The sequence below is a fragment of the Leptinotarsa decemlineata genome, unplaced genomic scaffold, assembly GCF_025532065.1.
Source record: "Leptinotarsa decemlineata unplaced genomic scaffold, Ldec_3_MD MMD2_tig00026314_RagTag_RagTag, whole genome shotgun sequence".
Lineage (NCBI taxonomy): Eukaryota > Metazoa > Arthropoda > Insecta > Coleoptera > Chrysomelidae > Leptinotarsa > Leptinotarsa decemlineata.
In genome coordinates, this window is record NW_027412684.1 from 12,906,179 (window position 1) to 12,926,368 (window position 20,190).

General features: G+C 34.8%; 1 protein-coding gene across 1 annotated transcript in view; it reads left to right on the plus strand.

Annotated features, from left to right (window-relative positions):
* The first annotated feature begins 852 nt into the window (after positions 1 to 852).
* LOC111510591 (ATP-binding cassette sub-family G member 1) overlaps positions 853 to 20,190 on the plus strand; it is an 86,313-nt gene continuing 66,975 nt past the window's right edge. Inside the window, exon 1 of the mRNA XM_074181407.1 lies at positions 853 to 1,199. Within this exon, the coding sequence (XP_074037508.1) occupies positions 1,040 to 1,199 (160 nt within the window). The 5' untranslated portion in view covers positions 853 to 1,039. The remainder of the gene's footprint in view (positions 1,200 to 20,190) is intronic.

Here is a 20,190-nt window from a genome sequence, read left to right on the forward strand (position 1 = left end):
TTAGAGTTCAGCAGAGCCGTACTCTTATCATCTGACCTGAAAGACCACTCACCATACAAACTAATCGGCTTCGTTAAGAAGCTGGGTTTATTTGGCCGAGTGTGAATTGGTGTAAGACACAATAAACCACTTTAGACCTAACCTAACCCACGAACATTGAATCTTCCGAAGTTTTTGGGTGGTAGCAGGGCTCAATTGTCATCACTGATGTCACATTGTGATTTTTGTGCTTAGAGAACTCTCAGATGATCATATGCCCCAATCAACCCAACTGGTAGGGCTAATGCTGTGAGACGAACTTTTTTTTCAGAGTTGTAAATGAACAGTCAAGTACTGAGTGCTCCCTTCAATTCATTTTCTCATTTGGAAAAGATTCAAATGAATACCAAAAAACTTCAAACAAATATTCGAGGGTCATCATTCCCCTACGTCGACTCTACTCTGTTGGAATGAAGTTCTAGTTACGGAAGTATGGAGGTCAATGTCTGGACAGAACACCAAGAAAAATTGGTCAAGGCCTCGCGTTACTATCTTCATTGGTTTACTATCTTTATTCGGGTTTGAAGGCCGCCGTAGTTTGGATCTGGATTCTAACGTTTCGCCAAGACGAGTGGCTGGCTTCTTCAGAGGTGTATTCGTCTTGATGATTCACCAGTCATCAGCAGCTCCAAGCTACGACGGCCTTCAAACCCGAATGTAGCTAGTGACACCAAGAAAAGTTGTGTATTGCCTATACGTGATTCCGATCATATCGTAGCCGAGTCTTTGTCTCGGCAGCGGATTTTCTTTACTCGCGGAGCGACTTGCGTCTCCGATTGGTTGGCAACACTGGTCATCATTATCGCTATCTTCAGTTTTAGTATGCTTCAATGAGGCGGCAGAGCCACTTGCTCTGATAATAGGTTCACGAGGTGGGAAATGGGTCTGTCGTAGAAATGTTTCAGTGCGCACTGGTGTTTATTCGCGTGTGCTGCTAGACACGGTTTGTTCGTTCGTCGGTACTCCTCACACCGTATAGTGGAAGGAACTAGAGTGAACAATGGATTCAACAAGTGGGCCCACTTTTCCAAAACTGAAAATGAATAAACGGCCAGATTCGCAAAAGTTGGAACTTTTGAGTCTACCGGAGAATAACGGTGCAATGAATATTGGATTCAGGAACATTTCTTACACCGTGAAAGAAGGATTATTCCGGAAAAGTGAGTTTTTCGCGAGCTTCGATGCTTGCTTTTTTTATAGGATACAAAATTGTCCCCAACGAAACGTTTTGTAATAAGAATTACAGGTTAGAGCAAGTTTCAATTAAACGTTCAAATAACACACTCATTTATTTATTTTTTCTTTTCTCAAACAAGTTATAAGAACGTTATTAGGCGAGAAAGAATAATTCCTATAAAACAGTTAACAATTCAAAGCAGTATTGAATATTAGATATCTGACAATATCTCTAACAAAAGTGATTTTCTGTTAAGGAAAATCTAAAACGATATTCAAGAATCTTACAAGTATTGATGTAATTCAATTAAAAATACTTTGTAGGAGAGATCAAAATTGAATTCAGACAATAAAAGAACATTCTTTGTTGCAGCTATTAATTAATTCTTGTTTGGTGAATATTCCAATGAATCGTTAATAAACGACCCCGAAACAAAACAGTAGTAATAAAAATAACTTTCATTGTCAGTAAACCAGTAACAAGAGCGTGAGGCAATGTAAATAAACAAAGAATAAGGATGCATCGATCAGCTGTTTTCTGTTTAGACTTGCACTGAACAGGTAAAGGGGGTCAACGAATCTTCTGGCGTTCCACAGGGCCGTCTTCGGCCAACTGGTACTAGTCAGATGGGAATCCTAATACGGAATTATACCACAAAGGACTGATAGTAATATTATTAAGGAGTTGACATAGAAGTCTAGATGTCAAGCAACAGTGACAGTTGGAAAAAATATTTTACTTCGTACTTTTTTTCTGTCACTATGAGACAAAGTTAAATACATTAATAAATAATATTTGCAAAGGTGTATAAATGATGCACAGAAGCTTCTTCCAGTCTTACAAATATTTGAACACTGGCGATCCGCCCCGGTTCCGCACGAGTGCAATGCTGATTCTAAATAACGGGTGATTTTTTAAGAGGTATAGAAAATGATTTTGAAAACAGCATAACAAATTTGAAAAAATTGATGAAATCTTTGTTGGAATCCATAAACCGATCAATATAATTTAATGTTTGAAAATGATTCCATGCAAATGTTGTCCGCGGCTCCGTTTTAGATGGCCCATGCGCAAGGTCCAATTTTGGCACACTCTCTCTAACATATCGACAGGTATTTCACGTATGAATGCTTCAATATTGGCTTCCAGAGCGTCAGTCGTTGTTGGTTTATCCCTGTAGACATGAGCCTCATCATGACCCCACAGGAAATAATCCAAAGGCGGTAAATCACACGATCTAGTCGGCCAATTGACGGGCCCCAAACGTGAGATAAACTGTTCACCGAAGGCAGCTCTTAATTGGGCCCTTGTTTCGCGTGCTGTGTGGCATGTGGCACCGTCTTGTTGAAACCACATGTCAACATGTCGAATTCTTCCATTTTGGGCAACAAAAAGTCGTCAATCATCACACGGTAGCGCTCGCCATTCACAGTAACGTTCCGGCCATTGTCGTCTTTGATGATGTCACCGACCCATAATCCACACCCAACAGTGACTTTTTCGGGATGCATTGGTAGCTCTTGCAATGCTTGTGAATGGTCTTCACTCCAGATGTCGCAATTTTGCTTGTTAACGCAACCAGAAATGAGCCTCGTCGCTAAACATAATTTTTCGATAGAAATGTGGATCTTCCTCCAACTTCCGACAAATGATATGCATTGCGGGAGGTGGTGTGACTTCAAATCTTGCACCAGCTGTATCTTATAAGGTTCTAGAGTAACAGAGGCCCAATTGCTGCAAACGGCGGCGAATCGACATTTCACGGTCATCACGAACATTGGCGGATACAGCCGCAATATTTTCTTCGGTTCTCTCTCTACGTATGCGTGTTGATGGTTCAATGTTCAATAGTGTGAACTGTGTTCCAAATTTAGTCACAAGCTTCCGAATAGCTCCCTCAGTAGGCCGACGAAATTGCCCATAAATTAGAAGAAGTGCACGATGCCCTTTCTTCACCGAGAATGAATTTTGATAATAAAACTCAATAATTTGCAAGCGGTGTTCATTCGTAAGTCGATTCATGTTAAATTATAGATCAAACTGAACAAGTCTGACAATGTCACAAGACACGATTCACGCATGATCTGTCAAAAACAGTGTTGCCAAAAATCCTTTTTTTTACACATCTAAAATATAAAATGAACCTACATACAAAATTTCACCGTATGGAGTAATGAAGAAGTAACTTTATTTTATGAACGCACCTTTTCCCTCGCGGCTGGCGCCCCATATGGAATATTTGAAAATCCTTCCTTATTGCAGTTCTTCAACATAAAACGAGCCTACTTACAAAATAACAGCTTCCGTTGATATAACGGTATGGAGAAATAGTAATAAAAAGTTAATGTTCATATGTAAACGCGTTCCTTTTATCCTCAGTGGGGAAGCCCCAGTTAGAATATTTCAAAATCCTTTTTTTTGCACATCCACAACATAAAACGAACCTACATAAAACTTTTCAGTCTCCGAAAATATAGCGGTACGGAGGAACAGTGATGAAAAGGTCATTTTTATATGTTAACGAGCCCGTTTTACCTCCACGGGGGATCCCCAGTTGGAGTATTCGAAATTCCTTTCTTAGTGCGCATCTAAGACCCAATAAGCACCTATACACCAAATTTTGGCTTCCTAGGACTTACTAGTTCGGAGAAACAGAGATGAATGAGTGTTAAGTGAGTGACTTTCGCATTTATAAGTAGAAAGTATAGATTGCATCACACGAAAATTATATTTTCCCATTCGTTCAGTTTGTATTTCAGACAGTCGTGAAGCAATTGAGACACATATTTTCCTCAGAAACGCTAAACAACTCACTATATGAAAGATATGAATTGAAGGGGTTATATTTTTAGGAGTCATTAATTTTTGGGAAAGTTTTTGGCTTTCCACTACTTCATCTTGATCCAAAAAATGGATGAGGGAATCTTCCAAAGAAAAGAAGGAAGTAATCAATTTGAAAATAAGTAACTCTATACATGGATGTGTAGATCATACAAAAAAGTAACTTTCAGACAAAAACTGAAAGAAAGTCCTTCTGAAACAGCTACTTTCATATGAACATCGAATTATACGAAAGGAAAAAATCTTTCGAAACAAATACTTCTATATGAACACTGAATTATACAGAAGATACTTTTCTCTACTCAGTTTGTATTTCAAACATTCGTTGTGGAATAAAAATCAGATATAATTCATAATAAGCAGATCAAGCTTATTCTGTGACATTAAAAATCGTAATTCATGAATGAATTGTATGTCTTTTCTATAATGTTATCCAATTTGGTACTGAAGAGCCTTAGAGCAAGTGTCTTAAGGCGAAACATCGATGTATACCAGTGAGGATGACAGTGTTCCATGTAAGTGCAATTTGTTACCATTCATTTAAAGTCGAACTCATGTGAATGATGTCTGATTTTTATTCCACAACGAATGTTTGAAATACAAACTGAATAGTGAAAAGTATTTTCTGTATAATTCAGTGTTCATATAGAAGTTTTTCTTTCGAAAGAATTTTTTTCTTTCGTGTAATTCAATGTTTATATGAGGACTTTTTTTCAGTTTGTGTCTGAAAGTTACTTCTTTGCAGGATCTACACATCAAATTGATTACTTCCTTTCCTTCCTTTCTTTGGAAGATTCCCTCATCCTTTTTTTTGTATCAAGATGGAGTAGTAGAAAGCCAAAAACTTTCTTTCCCATGAAAGAAATATTCATTCAAAATCGAAAATTTCATTTTTATGTGATATACTAGTATCTTTATCGATACTTTGTTGAAACATTTTGAAGACCATTTACTTGGTTCTCATAAACAATTTTACTTTTTCATGTCACCAGAAGAAACACATCTGCTCTTGTCATAATGACACTTTCATAGCAACTAGTCAATTCGAATTAATCAATATAATTTTTTTTTGGATTTCATCCAGTTGCAACATAATAAGTAGGAAGCCAAATATTCCATCCATAAACTAATCTCTCCTGAAAAGTAACTAATAGTGATTAGCTGAGCGATTTTTGGAAGTTCCCTCTTTCCCTATCGTTCATTGTGATTGTGATCTCACGTGAAAAAGAAAACCCAAGTTCCAATCTTGAACGAGCATCTCCAAGACTTCTCAACAGTTCATATCAACGAACCATGACCTACTTCGTATAATCCAAAAGTAAATAAATTTCGCGTATCATACTTTTTTTATTTGATAATGTTTAAAAGCGAAGCCTTTAAGCTCCCTGTGATTGAGTGTACCAAAAAAATCGTTGGAGAAGTTGTCAAAAATTATCAACTGAGCTCATGTTAACGTTAGCGTATCAACTGAGCTAAAAGTTAACGTGGGAAAAATGAATGAACGAACCCTGAAAAACATCTTAAGTAAATAAATACCAAAATTTGTTTCCACTTTTGAATTTCCATTAAAATTTTCGATACTTTCTGAGATATTTTCAGCATCCCTTAGAAAAGATAATGACTTCATGATTCGATCCCATATAATTAGTTACTTTATTACCTGAAGAATGTTATTCAATGATTAAGTCCTTGCGCAATAATCAGTGCTATTATTAGTGAATTATCCTCGATGTCCTTTTTCTGTTAAGTAAAATATTATTATTCTAATTTTTTGAAGGATTTCATACACAAAAATCCTTCATATTCCATTGATACTCTGGTGAAAGAATATATAAGATTGTTAACTTTTCTTTAAAACGAGATTCTCAGAAAATGAAAGAGGTTTGAATTGAAGAAGATCAATTCCACCTATGCATGCAACTTTTTGGGGAACGATCACGATTTCAACAGTATGTACGATATACCTTATGTAGGAGCTAAGGGACAGTTGAACTTATCGTAGTCTCTCATCAATATGATCCGCCCCCCAAACTGTTGGCTTCGGTCGCGCAGGAAATTTAGAATACTGAGAATACAGTGAGTTGAAGTGTATCCATCCAATTTTGTTCTTCCAGATCCAGCAATCAGAAAATATGTATTCTGCATCACTAGAAATTATAGTCCGTTCATAATTTGTTGAATGCTCACTGCAAGTTTGACCCTCATTAGAGAACTGAAATACAGAGAGGACAGCTAATATGATATAATAACAAAAACCAAACTAAAACTGGCATTTTAAGATGTTTTCGACTAACCCACCTTGTATCTGAAGAAATACAATACAGTTATAAAACTTTTAATCCGATTATGTAGGTATTTTGAGTGGAAATGAGTGACCAGTGTCGTAGAGTATATGATTAAAACATTAGTTACTTTAAATAAATAAATATATTAATATTCTTAAACTGTAGGTACTGTAAACTGTATTTTTATTTAAAAAAAAATTCTTTATTTTATTCAAAAATAATAAGTTACTTGCAATTTGTAAAAGATACATTTATTTAATTAATACCTATTTTTAAATGATATAAACTACGATTACTTACAAAACTATTCAAATTCAAAATAAACAGGATCATCTTCGGAATCCGAGTCGTCTTGCAGGTTAATAATTAGCGGTTGTGTCTCTACAGTCGCATCAATTATATTGTCAAGATCCCACATTTTTTGTTCTTCTTCTATTGCATGTCTTACTGCATCTCGCCAATTTTGTTCTGTAATATGTTGTAAAGACTCATATTTATAACAATTCACGTACAGCTTGTATTTTATATGACGTATTTTTTCTAGCCACATAGCTTTTCATTTGTGCCCAAATGAGTTCAATTGGATTTAATTCGCAGTGGTAGGGTGGAAGTCTAGGGACTGTGATGTTTTGTCTTTCCGCCATTTTGTCAACTGCGTATTTCTTGAACTTAGATTTGTGTTGCCGGGCAATTTTTAAAAGTTCTGCTTTAACCATTCCATCTTCGTAAGGCAGGGACTTATTCCGCAGCCAGTCAATGATATCCTGTTTCTTCCACGCAGTCGTTGGAAGTCTTTCAACTAGTCGTGAATGATAAGGTGCATTATCTAATACTATAATTGAGTTTGGTGGTATATGTTCAATCATCTGCTCAAAATACTCTTCGAAAACATCAGCTGTCATCTCCTCGTGATAGTCTTTTGTGCTTTTGGATTAAAATTCCAACAAACCATGCTTAGCAAATCCTTTTTCACTGCCAATGTGAGAAACTATTAATCTAATGCCTTTACCAGAGGGTGGGGAAATACCAGTAGACCAACCTTCCATAAAGGCTTGCCTGGAGCTTGATATATTTTTATCTGTCCAAATTTTTGTGAGAGTATGACCTGCGTTTACCCACGTTTAGTCCTGATAGTAAATTGGCCTTCCTTCAGCCCGAAATTTTCGTATAGATCTTAGATACTTTCTTCTCCAACATATTATCTCTTCCCGGTCAATCAAAAGTGATTTTCGGTCTGATTTCTCCCACCGGAAATTTAATTCTTTTGAAACTTGCCACAATTTGGTTCGTCCGACATGAGGCAAATCCGGGTCGTCTCTAACTTCTTGTAAAATTTTGTTTAAGTTGGGTATTTCTTTTTTGTAAAAAAATTCGTGAATTTTCCTTCGAATACCATTTTTGGCAAATTCATCAATTTCAATAGGTTTTCTCCCCCTCTTTAAGTATTCGTTTGTATTTGGGTTAGCTATACCTTTTTTTTTCTTTCTGATAGGAACCTATATATTGTTGACTCCCCTACGCCCGTCATGTTGGCACAACTCTTGATTATGTTCTGAACATTGTTTGTGGGATTCTGAGAAACCAGAGCATCGTGAACATTCAAAACAATAGTCTTCTCTCTTGGTGAATAGACAGACTTACTGACTGTACGCAACAGTACCGGTGTAAAACTTGATGATGTTGATGATGATGACGAAGCCATCGCAAGCAATCAAACAAAACAAGCAGGAACGAAAGGTACGTATATGTTTGTAGGAATATGAAAAAAAGTTACTCACGCACTGCACAAAATTCGCAAAATAAATATTAGAGACGTTAATTACTGCCGTAGACGCCGAAACACCAACGAGCCGTAAATTAAATGCGATTAAAAAATGTACTAAACCAAAAATTATTTTCGTTCGTAACAACTTCACCCTTTCAAGGCAAGTTTCGAATATAAACTGAAGCTTTATATTTAATGAATAAACACGTCAGGAACCTCCGCCTATGATTTTACGAGTTTTACGACCGTTTTATGACTTGGGCCCTCATTTTGTGCTATCGACAAATTATGAACGGACTATAGATAGTGATTCAGTCAGTTTGAGGAATTTTCAAATATGACGCATAAATAAGAAAAGGGAGGATGTTTCATAATTGAACTTGATGAAAAGACAGTTGAGATAAATATAATTTCCTTTCATCAGTAGAGTCGGTGAAACCTACTTCTAGAGTGATGGAGTCAAAAAGAAAACAGAGAAAAGGAATTCTTCGTGAAAAAGACAGGTTTTTGCAGAATTCAAAATAAAAAAGAGAAAAAGAATGAACCTTCAGAATGAACGTTCAAACACCAGTAATTTTTAAAAATGTTAGGTTTCAACTGGTATTTTCGAAATCAGATCCTGACAAAGAAAGTAAAGATTTGGAAAACAAATTCACAGGCAGAGAAGTAAGTACATAAAAGATTCAGGCAGAATATCAGATTTGAATAGTGAATTGTGTCTTGTGGTAATTCCTAATCAAGTCTATAGGCAGGTGCGAAACATTTCAATGATTCCACAAAGAAGGAGGAAGTATTCAACATTTGAGATGCTGAGCCTTCTCTGTATTCTCATCACCTTTTAAAAACACTAAACCGACATGGCTGATCATTATGTATAGAAAACAAGTGATACTCTCCTCATCAGTAGACAATTATTGACAAATATTAACATAAACAGACTATCAGAAAATAATTGTCACAAACAGTTGAATGCAAATACCTATAAACAGATATTTCCAAGAAACCATGATGAGAAATGTAGAACAATAACACATGTATGTTTTCCTAAGAAATTTCATACATATTTTGGTTATTAACGCATTGAGTGAACCACATAAAACGATAATGATAAATAATATTTGCCCTCTAAGTTAATATGAGAATCTTGATTTGATTATCTATAGGATATTAGATTTTTTTCAAGGACAGAACACAAGCATTACAGAAATATCTTTAAGGCGCTCTAAGAGCGGTGCCTGTGTGAAAGTAGCGATTCCCATTGGATTTGAATCGCTGGAGATTAAACCCATTTGGAAAAACTTTCTCGGGAAGTTTATTCCACATAAACGCAGTTCTCCAAATGGAAGAGTTCTTAAACAATGAAGTTCGATATGTACGCAGTAAAAATTAAAATCTCAAAGTAAAGAACATTATCTCGATTTAAAGAAATCTTGCTCTCCTATATTCATAAAGAAATATTTTCATAAACTGAAAAATATATTCTCCCGAATTGAATTTGAATAATCGCTTATTTCAAGTAAAAAAAAATATTCCACCAAGATTGTGCATACATTTCAACAGAAATCATCACATTAGCTCAAGAAGTAAGTATGCATTCTTTAGTGTGAGCAAAATCAATCTCGAAGCAAAACTTTTTTGAGTTTTGAAAGAATATGTTAACGTGGAACGGTATTTCAATATCTCCGGAGGAGACATAAATTGTTTTCCTTTGAAGAGAAGCATTTTTCATTCAAACATTTTTATTTGTATAAATCAAATGAACTCATTTACTTCATCAAAGATGAACTTATGCTTCTGTTTATAAACAGTCTCTCTCATATGGATGTCATTAGTTACTTGAATCTAAAGTGTCTCATCTGTAATATGAACAGCTATAAGTGGTAGGGGAAGAAATTAAATAGCACATTATATATTATGATTGGTTTATTTGAAGCAATTGCAAATCATTAATATTATACTGAAAAAGCATATGATGAAAAACAAAACGTAATAGACAACTAAGTTTTCTTTGGTAATCTTTGCTTAAATGTCATATTCCATCCGCACACTATTGAGAGATCATTCAGTTATACAATTAACAGAAATAAATATTCAATGAAATGAAAAAAATGTCATATTCTTGACAAATTGCAAATTAATAAACATTCTCGTCTATCAAGTTCTGCATTCTGCTTTTGTTTATCCACAATTGCCGGAACATCACTTGGATTCTGAAACGAAAGAAGAAATCAGCACATCATCATTGGCCACTATTTCAAATATCTAGAAAGGTAAAACTGTGAAAACAGCTGCAACTCAATAAAAAAAAATTTCTTTTTGATTTTATAAAAAACTATGAGTGGGTTTATTCCGTTAACCAACCCAATTATTGTCCGCATATACGAACGACAACCACCCTCAAAATTTCAAACTTGTCTGAGGTATTATTGTTCAACATACAATTCCTATCAAGTTAAAAAGGTTCCTTTATCGGAAATAAATAATCAATTCAAAAACGTACCCCAAATCCCTATGAAGTGGACAGAAGTCTTTACAAAAAAATTGCCTTTCAAAATAATCATATTGGAACAGTTTATTAATATCTTTCCTGTCTTTACGATTGACAATGTCAAATAAGTGTAATGTGTCCCATAGATGTTTAGCGTTTTGTTGATTTTTAATGAAATTCAAGTAGGTTTTTTTTTCTTTCCGTATAGCAGCTGTCACCATGTTTCTCAAACCCTTATAGGTGTTCCAATTATGACTCGTTTTGTACCGTTTATATTTCGCGAAAGCTGAATCTTTTGTCTTAATCATGATCTTCAAAACGTCAGTCAACCAGGGAGCTTTGGGTTTGCTTATTCTCGTCGTTATTATGGGGGCATGGACATCGAATACGCAAAGTAAATAATCGTTGAAAGTTTTTACAATTTCATGTACATTTTCTGAAAGATATGATATATCATGTCATGGAATTTCCATGAGATTATTCAGAAAGTTATCATAGTTGAAATATTTATAATTTCTGAAAGTACGATGAGTATGTTTCATTTTCGTTGATTGACAAATTAACTCACAGAATACCAAACTATGATCGGAAATTATATCTGCATTTATTTTCTGTACACTTGAAATATTTTCCGTATTGGATACAGCAATAATATCAATCAGGGGCATACTTGAATTTGTTACTCTAGTGGGTTCATCATTTATTATTCTGAAACCGTAAGCTTCCAAAAAATCTATAAATTTGCGAGTGTTACTATGATTTGCAAGCAGTTTATCGATAAGTCTCTGATTGTGAAGTTATTTGCTTTCATTTATTATAATTTTGTAGCTGTTGCGAGCATCAACAAACCCAGTTCGATTTTCGACACTAGGATTTTTGAATTTATTGATGTGATAGGTAAGATATTTCACAATAGAGGAACATGACTTGATTTTAACTTTTTTTACTAATGTTGATAATTTTGAAAATGATTAGGTGGATACCTTGAAAGACTAATAATTTTTTATTGAAGATAAAGTGTCACGAGAAATCATGATAGATTCCTGAGATGATAAATAGGGTAAATGGGCATTATATGGTTACCAAATTACCGAAGTAGGATAATAAATTTCAAAAATCCACAGTAAATTTTCTAAGGATTTCAGCAACTTATTTGATATACATTGCTTTGGGGTGACTATAGCGAAACAAATAAGTAATACAATCCTGTCAAGTTGCTGAGCATCTGAGGGACTGTACATCTCAGTAGATTGTACCAGATGGATCAAAGAAATACACTGAACTGAAATGTCTTGATGAGTAACACTGTGCAAAATATTTCTAATGTAGTTTTGATTTTGAACCATACTTATGACCTATTTATATTGGAAACACAAAATTTAATGAATAGAATGATTTCAAGTATTTCCAATTCTCGTGATGGAAAATGGAAACGTATTTGAAACATTCACTATATTCAAATTGCCCTCAGATATATAAATGACTGAATTTCATAAAAATATATTTATTGAAAACAAATACTTGTCAACTTATGATGCACTGTATGGAACCTTTGGTGTAGTAATAAATATTACTGGATATTTGAAGGTGATTGACAATGTTTCATGATGAATTTCACTAGTTCGGACTTCCATTATCTAATATATAAAATGATTTGAAATCCCTGAAACAAATAAAAAAGAAGAATTGAAAATGAATAGCTGAAAATAACAATTATATTAACCAAAATAAACCTGAAATGAAATAATAGTGAAATAAAATACAAGTAAAAATAGAACAATTGAATAAATTAAAATGAAGAAATGAAAAAAGAAAATAAAAATAAAAAGTGGAGAGATTCCAAGTCACGTTAGTTCACGACGTTTCGATTGTTAGTATCTACAATCGTCTTCGGGTGGTGACTGGACTGATTCCTCCGAGAGATGACTATTTATAGGTCGTTCGAGTACTTTCACTTATCCCCGCTTTCCATTTTCCGCTTCACTGGTTCCATGGGAGATGACCGTTTTGGCGGAAGTTGGCCATTTTTCGCTTGATGATGGGTTTCCATATGTCGCGTATTTCTACGATGGCTTGGCTGAATACGTTGTTGAACAACATGTATGCGGCTTCCTTGAATTTTCTCCTAAACCAATGTTCCTCTCTGTGCAAGATCTCAGCTTGGGACCACTCGATGTTGTGTTGATGGGTCCAAACATGGTCTGCTATTCCTGATTTGCTGGTTTCCCCTCGCTGTGTGTGTTTCTTGTGCTCGGCAATGCGAACATTCAATGGCCAATATAGGATTCTCCACACTCACAGGGTATCCGGTAAATGCAATTCTTGGAATCGCAATCCGCGTTTGGTGGCCTGGGTTTCGTGAGGCTGCTACGGATAGTGTTACCGGATCTGAAGCAGGTTATGATGTTCGCATTGCCGAGCACAAGAAACACACACAGCGAGGGGAAACCAGCAAATCAGGAATAGCAGACCATGTTTGGACCCATCAACACAACATCGAGTGGTCCCAAGCTGAGATCTTGCACAGAGAGGAACTTTGCTTTAGGAGAAAATTCAAGGAAGCCGCATACATGTTGTCCAACAACGTATTCAGCCAAGTCAGCGTAGAAATACGCAACATATGGAAACCCATCATCAACTTCCGCCAAAACGGTCATCTCCCACGGAACCAGTGAAGCGGAAAATGGAAAGCGGGGATAAGTGAAAGTACTCGAACGAACTATAAATAGTCATCTCTCGGAGGAATCAGTCCAGTCATCACCCGAAGACGATTGTAGATACTAACAATCGAAACGTCGTGAACTAACGTGACTTGGAATCTCTCCACTTTTTATCTTTATTTTCTTCTTTCATTTCTTTATTTTAATTTATTCAATTGTTCTATTTTTACTTGTATTTTATTTTACTATTCAGGTTTATTTTGGTTAATATAATTGTTATTTTCAGCTATTCATTTTCAATTCTTCTTTTTTATTTGTTTCAGGGATTTCAAATCATTTTATATATTAGACAATGGAAGTCTGAACTAGTGAATATTACTGGAGTTTTTTCCCAACACCACCAACACCTCGACACGTGTTTCGATCACCAAGTGATCATCTTCAAAGAGGGAGATTAAATCTGTCAATTACTTGTCAATTTGAAATTTGTAAACTCACCAAACTAATCGTCAAAAAAAACACCCTGCATCAACAGAATATAAATTAGACAAGCATGTACATAAATCAGACTTTACAACCGCAGCATGTATTGTAAATATTCCACAAAATCATTCAACTCAATCAGTTATTAGACACAACTATTGTATAGTCCCCTTGAGCCTTGTATACAATTGAAATAATATATTTTGAGTTGAGTTTGTTATATTATCCAGTTTTGGTTGGTGAATTTCTTAAATTTCACAATTCTCCCAATCTAAATCAATCACAATTCATATACAAATCAGTTTGATATCCAGCCCGAAGAATAAATCATTTTCAACCTTTATTCTCAGTACATATCAAAGTAATTAAAGCAATGCCATAGGTTACACTTGATTGTTTGCCAAACAAAGAAATACCTAGTTGATTTGAATGTATTTCATGGCGATTAGAATATTTCAATAGTGAATCGACAGTTGGTTATCTGATTGGAGAGCAGAACGAATTTCTAGGAAGATCATTTGAAGGAGATATTGTGAGAGAATGGTTTACCATTTAAGATGATAACTCACCAAACTAATCGTCAAAAAAAACACCCTGCATCAACAGAATATAAATTAGACAAGCATGTACATAAATCAGACTTTACAACCGCAGCATGTATTGTAAATATTCCACAAAATCATTCAACTCAATCAGTTATTAGACACAACTATTGTATAGTCCCCTTGAGCCTTGTATACAATTGAAATAATATATTTTGAGTTGAGTTTGTTATATTATCCAGTTTTGGTTGGTGAATTTCTTAAATTTCACAATTCTCCCAATCTAAATCAATCACAATTCATATACAAATCAGTTTGATATCCAGCCCGAAGAATAAATCATTTTCAACCTTTATTCTCAGTACATATCAAAGTAATTAAAGCAATGCCATAGGTTACACTTGATTGTTTGCCAAACAAAGAAATACCTAGTTGATTTGAATGTATTTCATGGCGATTAGAATATTTCAATAGTGAATCGACAGTTGGTTATCTGATTGGAGAGCAGAACGAATTTCTAGGAAGATCATTTGAAGGAGATATTGTGAGAGAATGGTTTACCATTTAAGATGATAACCTCTATTGGGTAGAATCACTTTGAATTTTCATATTCACTTTCAGGTCCTAATAATAATCGAATTGATTTACATCAAAAGAGGATTTATAACTACAAATTATGTTTTGATTAAAATAGGTTGGATAAAGAAAATGGATTGTCTTTGAAACGTCACAAGGTGATACATGTTTATTTTTGGAAGCGGAATTTTATAAAATCAAGTTACTGATAGATTATATTTTTTTTCGAAAAGCTAATTTCTTAAATTCAGTAATTTCTTGTCCTTTCTACATTTGTATTTGATTTTAAATTCAATATTAATAATAATAATAATAATAATAATACGTCTTTATTCACCATAAAAATACAAATGGAATAGACAAAAATAAAATAGAACAGAATACAGGATCAAAAACAAAGAAAAAAAAATCTTCCAGTATATGGTGAATAGGCGGAGTATCAGCCAAGGCTGTTTTTCAACTCAACCTGGGAGAAACTATAGATAAATAATATGAACACAAGTCGAGTTAACAATATCAAAAAATTTTAGTTAATGCTTTACTTTAGAAAATTCATTTTAGAAATGCCAAGGTCGGGAACGGGCAAGAGGCTAATGAGATAAATAAGTCTTCAGTCTTTTTTTAAAGTTTACGATGGTGTATGATTGAAATTCGCAGGGTAGTAGATTGTAATATTTGGGTGCATTATACGAGAAGCAGCGGGTGAAGATGGAAGATTTGTGTTTGGGGATGACTAGAACTGAACTGTTCCTTGTAGTAAAGCTGTTAATCGTAGAGAATGTTTTAAGCTTCTTCAGTAAGTAATCAGGTTGTCGAGTTATCAAAACTTTATGTGTGTTGGTAAGAAGGTGTAGAGTTCTAAGTTTCCCAACATTTAACCATCCTGATTCTTGCATTGCTGGGGATATATGGTCATATTTCCGAATACCAAACGAGAAACGTAGACAGCTATTCTGAATACGCTGTAGTCGGAGAGTATCCGATTGTTTCAAAGCAGGTCCATAAATACTATCGCAATAGGAAATTTTTGACATAATCAGAGACTCGCATAGTCTGAGTTTTAAGTTTGTGTTGAGCAAATCACGATTAGGAAAAAGCTGTCTGAGAACGTTATAAGAAGATTGGTTCAGATAGCTGACATGTTTAGTAAAGCGGAGATCCAGATCAAACCACAATCCTAAATTTTTTATCTCGTCCACGGAGGGAAGTATATCGTTTTCGATGCGAACTTGAAAGGTAGAGTTGGTAAGCTCTCTGTTCTTCTTAGCTCCGAACATCATTATTGCGGCATTGTCTGAATTGAGCTTGAGCTTATGGGCAGTAGAAATGTCAAAGATGGCTTGGAGATCGTTATTAATATGCGACAGAGCAGATGTAGACTCGCCTGGCGAAAAAGAGAAATATAACTGCGTGTCGTCTGCATAGTGATGTATATTGCATTTTTTGACGGACAGATAAAAGTCACAAATATACAAGCTAAAAAGCAAGGGCCCAAGGATAGATCCTTGTGGCACTCCCTTCAATACCGGCAGAGCATCTGAAATAACTTCATCCACAACAACTCTTTGAGTACGATTCTTCAGATAGTTTTCTAAGAGAGACACTGCTTTCCGAGAAAAACCGAAGTAGACAAGTTTGTCACACAATATCACATGATCTAGAGTGTCAAATGCCTTGCTGTAATCTAGGAGTATTAAACAGGTCAGATTTTGTTCATCTGCAGCTTGAAAAATATCGTCAGTAATTGACAGAAGAGCCGTGGTAGTACTATGCTGAGGTCTGAATCCTGATTGTACAGATGTTATAATATGATTTTCATTGACGTAATCATTAATCTGATTTTTCAGAATCGATTCCACTACTTTAGAGAGATACGGTAGAATTGTAATTGGTCTTAGGTCAGAAAGGACAGTAGGTGAGTTACACTTAGCCAGAGGGATAACCAATCCATCCTTCCAACATTTTGGAAATTGGCAACTGGTAATGATAAAGTTTATGAGAAAGGTGAAGTGATTTATCAAAAAAGAGTCAATGAGATTGATCATTTTGAGGGATATCCCGTCAGAACCCAAAGCGTTGCTCTTGATGCGTCTCAGGGAACTTCGCACAATCTCACAGGTGACTGAGGTGAAGTGAAAGGAGTTTTCAGTTTCTTCCGAATTAACATATCGATCTAATAAGGACAATTGGCGAGCAGATCTGATAGGTTGAGGTATGGAATTGAAGTGCTGGTTAATGAGATTGACGTCTTTTAATTCATCAGGGATATCTGATTTTTTGTTGTTCCTCAGGATATCAAGCGTTCTTAAGGTATTCCAAGTTGCTTTGGAATTTTTATTTCTTAAAACAAAGTCCAGATATGCTTTTTTCTCGCGTCGTATCGCACTACATGTATAATTTCTGAGGTCCTTATAGCTATTCCAATCGGCGATAGAGAAAGATTTCTTGCATTTACTCAGAGCTCGGTTTTTGAGTGCAATCATCATTTTTTATATTGTAAGTTAACCAAGGTGCTGGGGGTTTAGTTACTTTCTTCGTTTGAGAAGGGGCGTGTTTTTCGAAAAGATTAAGAATGTTGTCGTTCAGGAAGGAGACCATACAATCCACGTTATCGAATTGATAGATGAGATCCCACTGAATATTCAGGACGTCTAAACGGAATAGATCGAAGTCGAAGTTACGATAATCGCGAAAAGAAACCATTTTAACTCTTCTAGAAGAAACAGAAGCATTAATTTTGCACATATCTGATTATTTTATAGATCTGTAGAAGGTAGCAATCCTAAATAGAAAAATATTTCGAATATAAATTGTCCTTCTCAAAATAAAATATATTAACAAAATTAGTTTTCACAATATTTCAATTATCTTCGCATCATACAGAATATATCATTGGATAATTAATATCGATACCCCCGGTCCGACGCCTATTAATACTATTTTCAACGCAATATGGTAAACATCGTCGGCCGCCTCTTTTGAAGTTCTTTGCCGCAAGTCACTATTTTGATGTCTCCTTAGCGGCGTCCTTAAGGGATATAACGGCACGTTTGCATTTTTGAAATTCCTTCACTCTCAGACAATACCGAATGTACTATAGGCACAATAAAATGATACATGTATCGCTCCAAAAGTCACGAAATATTGTTGGTTTTATCACAAAAAATTCCATACGATCATAAGGCTGGAAGGTTTAGATTATTCATGCTACGAATGGCTCTTCTCCGGATTTTGAATATTCTTTCAGTTTCACACGGCAACATCAAAGTAAAACACCATAAATTGTGAGAGTTTTTTTAAGAGAGATCAATTTTTGAAAGAGAAAGGTTTGGCGTGATCTATAAATCTTTGGGAAGAGTTTATTTCGAAATTGATTGCTTTCTTCTTTCCTTTGGAAGATTCCCACAGGTTTTCCTAAGAAGATGGAGAAGTAAAGAACCAAAACCTTTCTTCTCCTAAAACACCAAAATCTACTATTGAAGTTGGATAAATGAAATGCTCTAGTTGTATTCATAATTAAGTTTTCATAGAGTTTTCAGAGACAAAAAACGTCAGTATACAAACAATAAATTCTCAGAAACATGCATCTACAATGACCAAGGACGACACCTCCAGTGGCGTAGACCTAGACAATTCACCCAACTCGGTTTCCAATGAAAAATGCAAAGAATGGTCTCGACTTCCCGGTACAAATGCATAACCAAGTGGAACCAAATAAAATCATTATTATAGCTGGACACAATGGAAAAGATATTGCCAAATTCATGACAACACATAATAGACCTAATTACTTAATACAAGCAATACTCAAACCCAATAGTACTACAGATACCCTGATTGAGACTGCAATAAAACACTCAGAGAACCTATCAAATAAGGATGTAGTTGTCTTGTGGACAGATAGAACAAGTACCGATATTTTAAAGAAATTTGTTCCAAAGGTGCAGCACACAAATCCTGTAATCATCACACAGCCCTACAGATATGACAACAGAGAAAATGTAGATTCGATATACCATAGAAATCTGCAGTTGAAAAAAGGATTACAAAACATGAACTTACCTCACACGTGTATTCTAGATTGCAATAACATTCTTAGGAGGTCTAATTACCACCAGAATGGATACAAAATATTAGCAAGAGGTAAATGGTACATAAGTAAAGCTATTTGGGAATATGTAATGGGATTAAACAACATAACCAACACAAGTGAAAGAGGAAAGATGCCTTCTACCACGGTAGATGTAAATTACTTTTCACACCAGAATAACTCTCTAGCCAATGAATTACAAGAATCTTTGAAAAACACTATCTTAACAGAAAACCCAGATGAAAATTTTTTATACCCACGTCTATCGGAAGTAGCTCCAATAAATGTTCCATAAATGATGATTTTTTTAATCGAAACATATATCAATTCGACAATCCTGATGGTGAAATAGCTAAGAATCAAAGAACTTTAACTATATGTCATCAAAATATCCAATGTCTTGGCAACAAAATTCTACAGATTGATGAAATAACGGACTATGAACTTAAATGTGACCTATTGTTCATCTCAGAACACTGGCAAAACAATATGCAACTTGATGTTATAAAACTGAAAAATTTTAGTTTGTGTTCGTATTTTTGTAGAGTTTTTACTAAAAATGGTGGTGTAGCAATTTACAAGAATGATGAAAGCAGGTTAGAAATTTCAATAATTGATTTAACCAATTTCTGCATTGAAGGGGTCTTTGAATGTTGTGGCATTGTGTTATCTGAAAACAAAACGGTTTTTACATGTATTTATAGACCTCCATCGGGTAGCTTTAAATGTTTTCTAAATTGTTTATACGGGTTACTGACATTATTAGGTGACAAATATGAAAACATAATACTAGGCGGGGATTATAACATAAATTTTGGAGTTGAAAGCAGAGAACTCAATCTCTTCAGTGATCAGCTGGCATGTTTCAACATGATATATACTATCAAAGAACCAACCAGAGTAACGGCTAAATCAAGTACGTGTTTAGATAATTTCATTATCAGAGATGATTCTGATTACCAAATAAAAGTTGAAGACTTCAGGCTGTCTGATCATTATGCTCAAATCATTGAAATTCAAGTAGAAGATATAAAAAAAGCAAATAATAATGTGCAAAACGTCCGGCGATTTTTTTCAGAAGAAAACATTCGAAACTTCAAGGCTGTCCTACAGAAGGAGTCGTAGGATGACATCTATAAAGAAATATGCCCAAACAAAGCTTATGAAAGTTTCAACAATATTCTTCAATATTATATTGAGTTGATTTTCCCGGTGAAACGCTTCCGAAAGCAGACAAAAAAGCA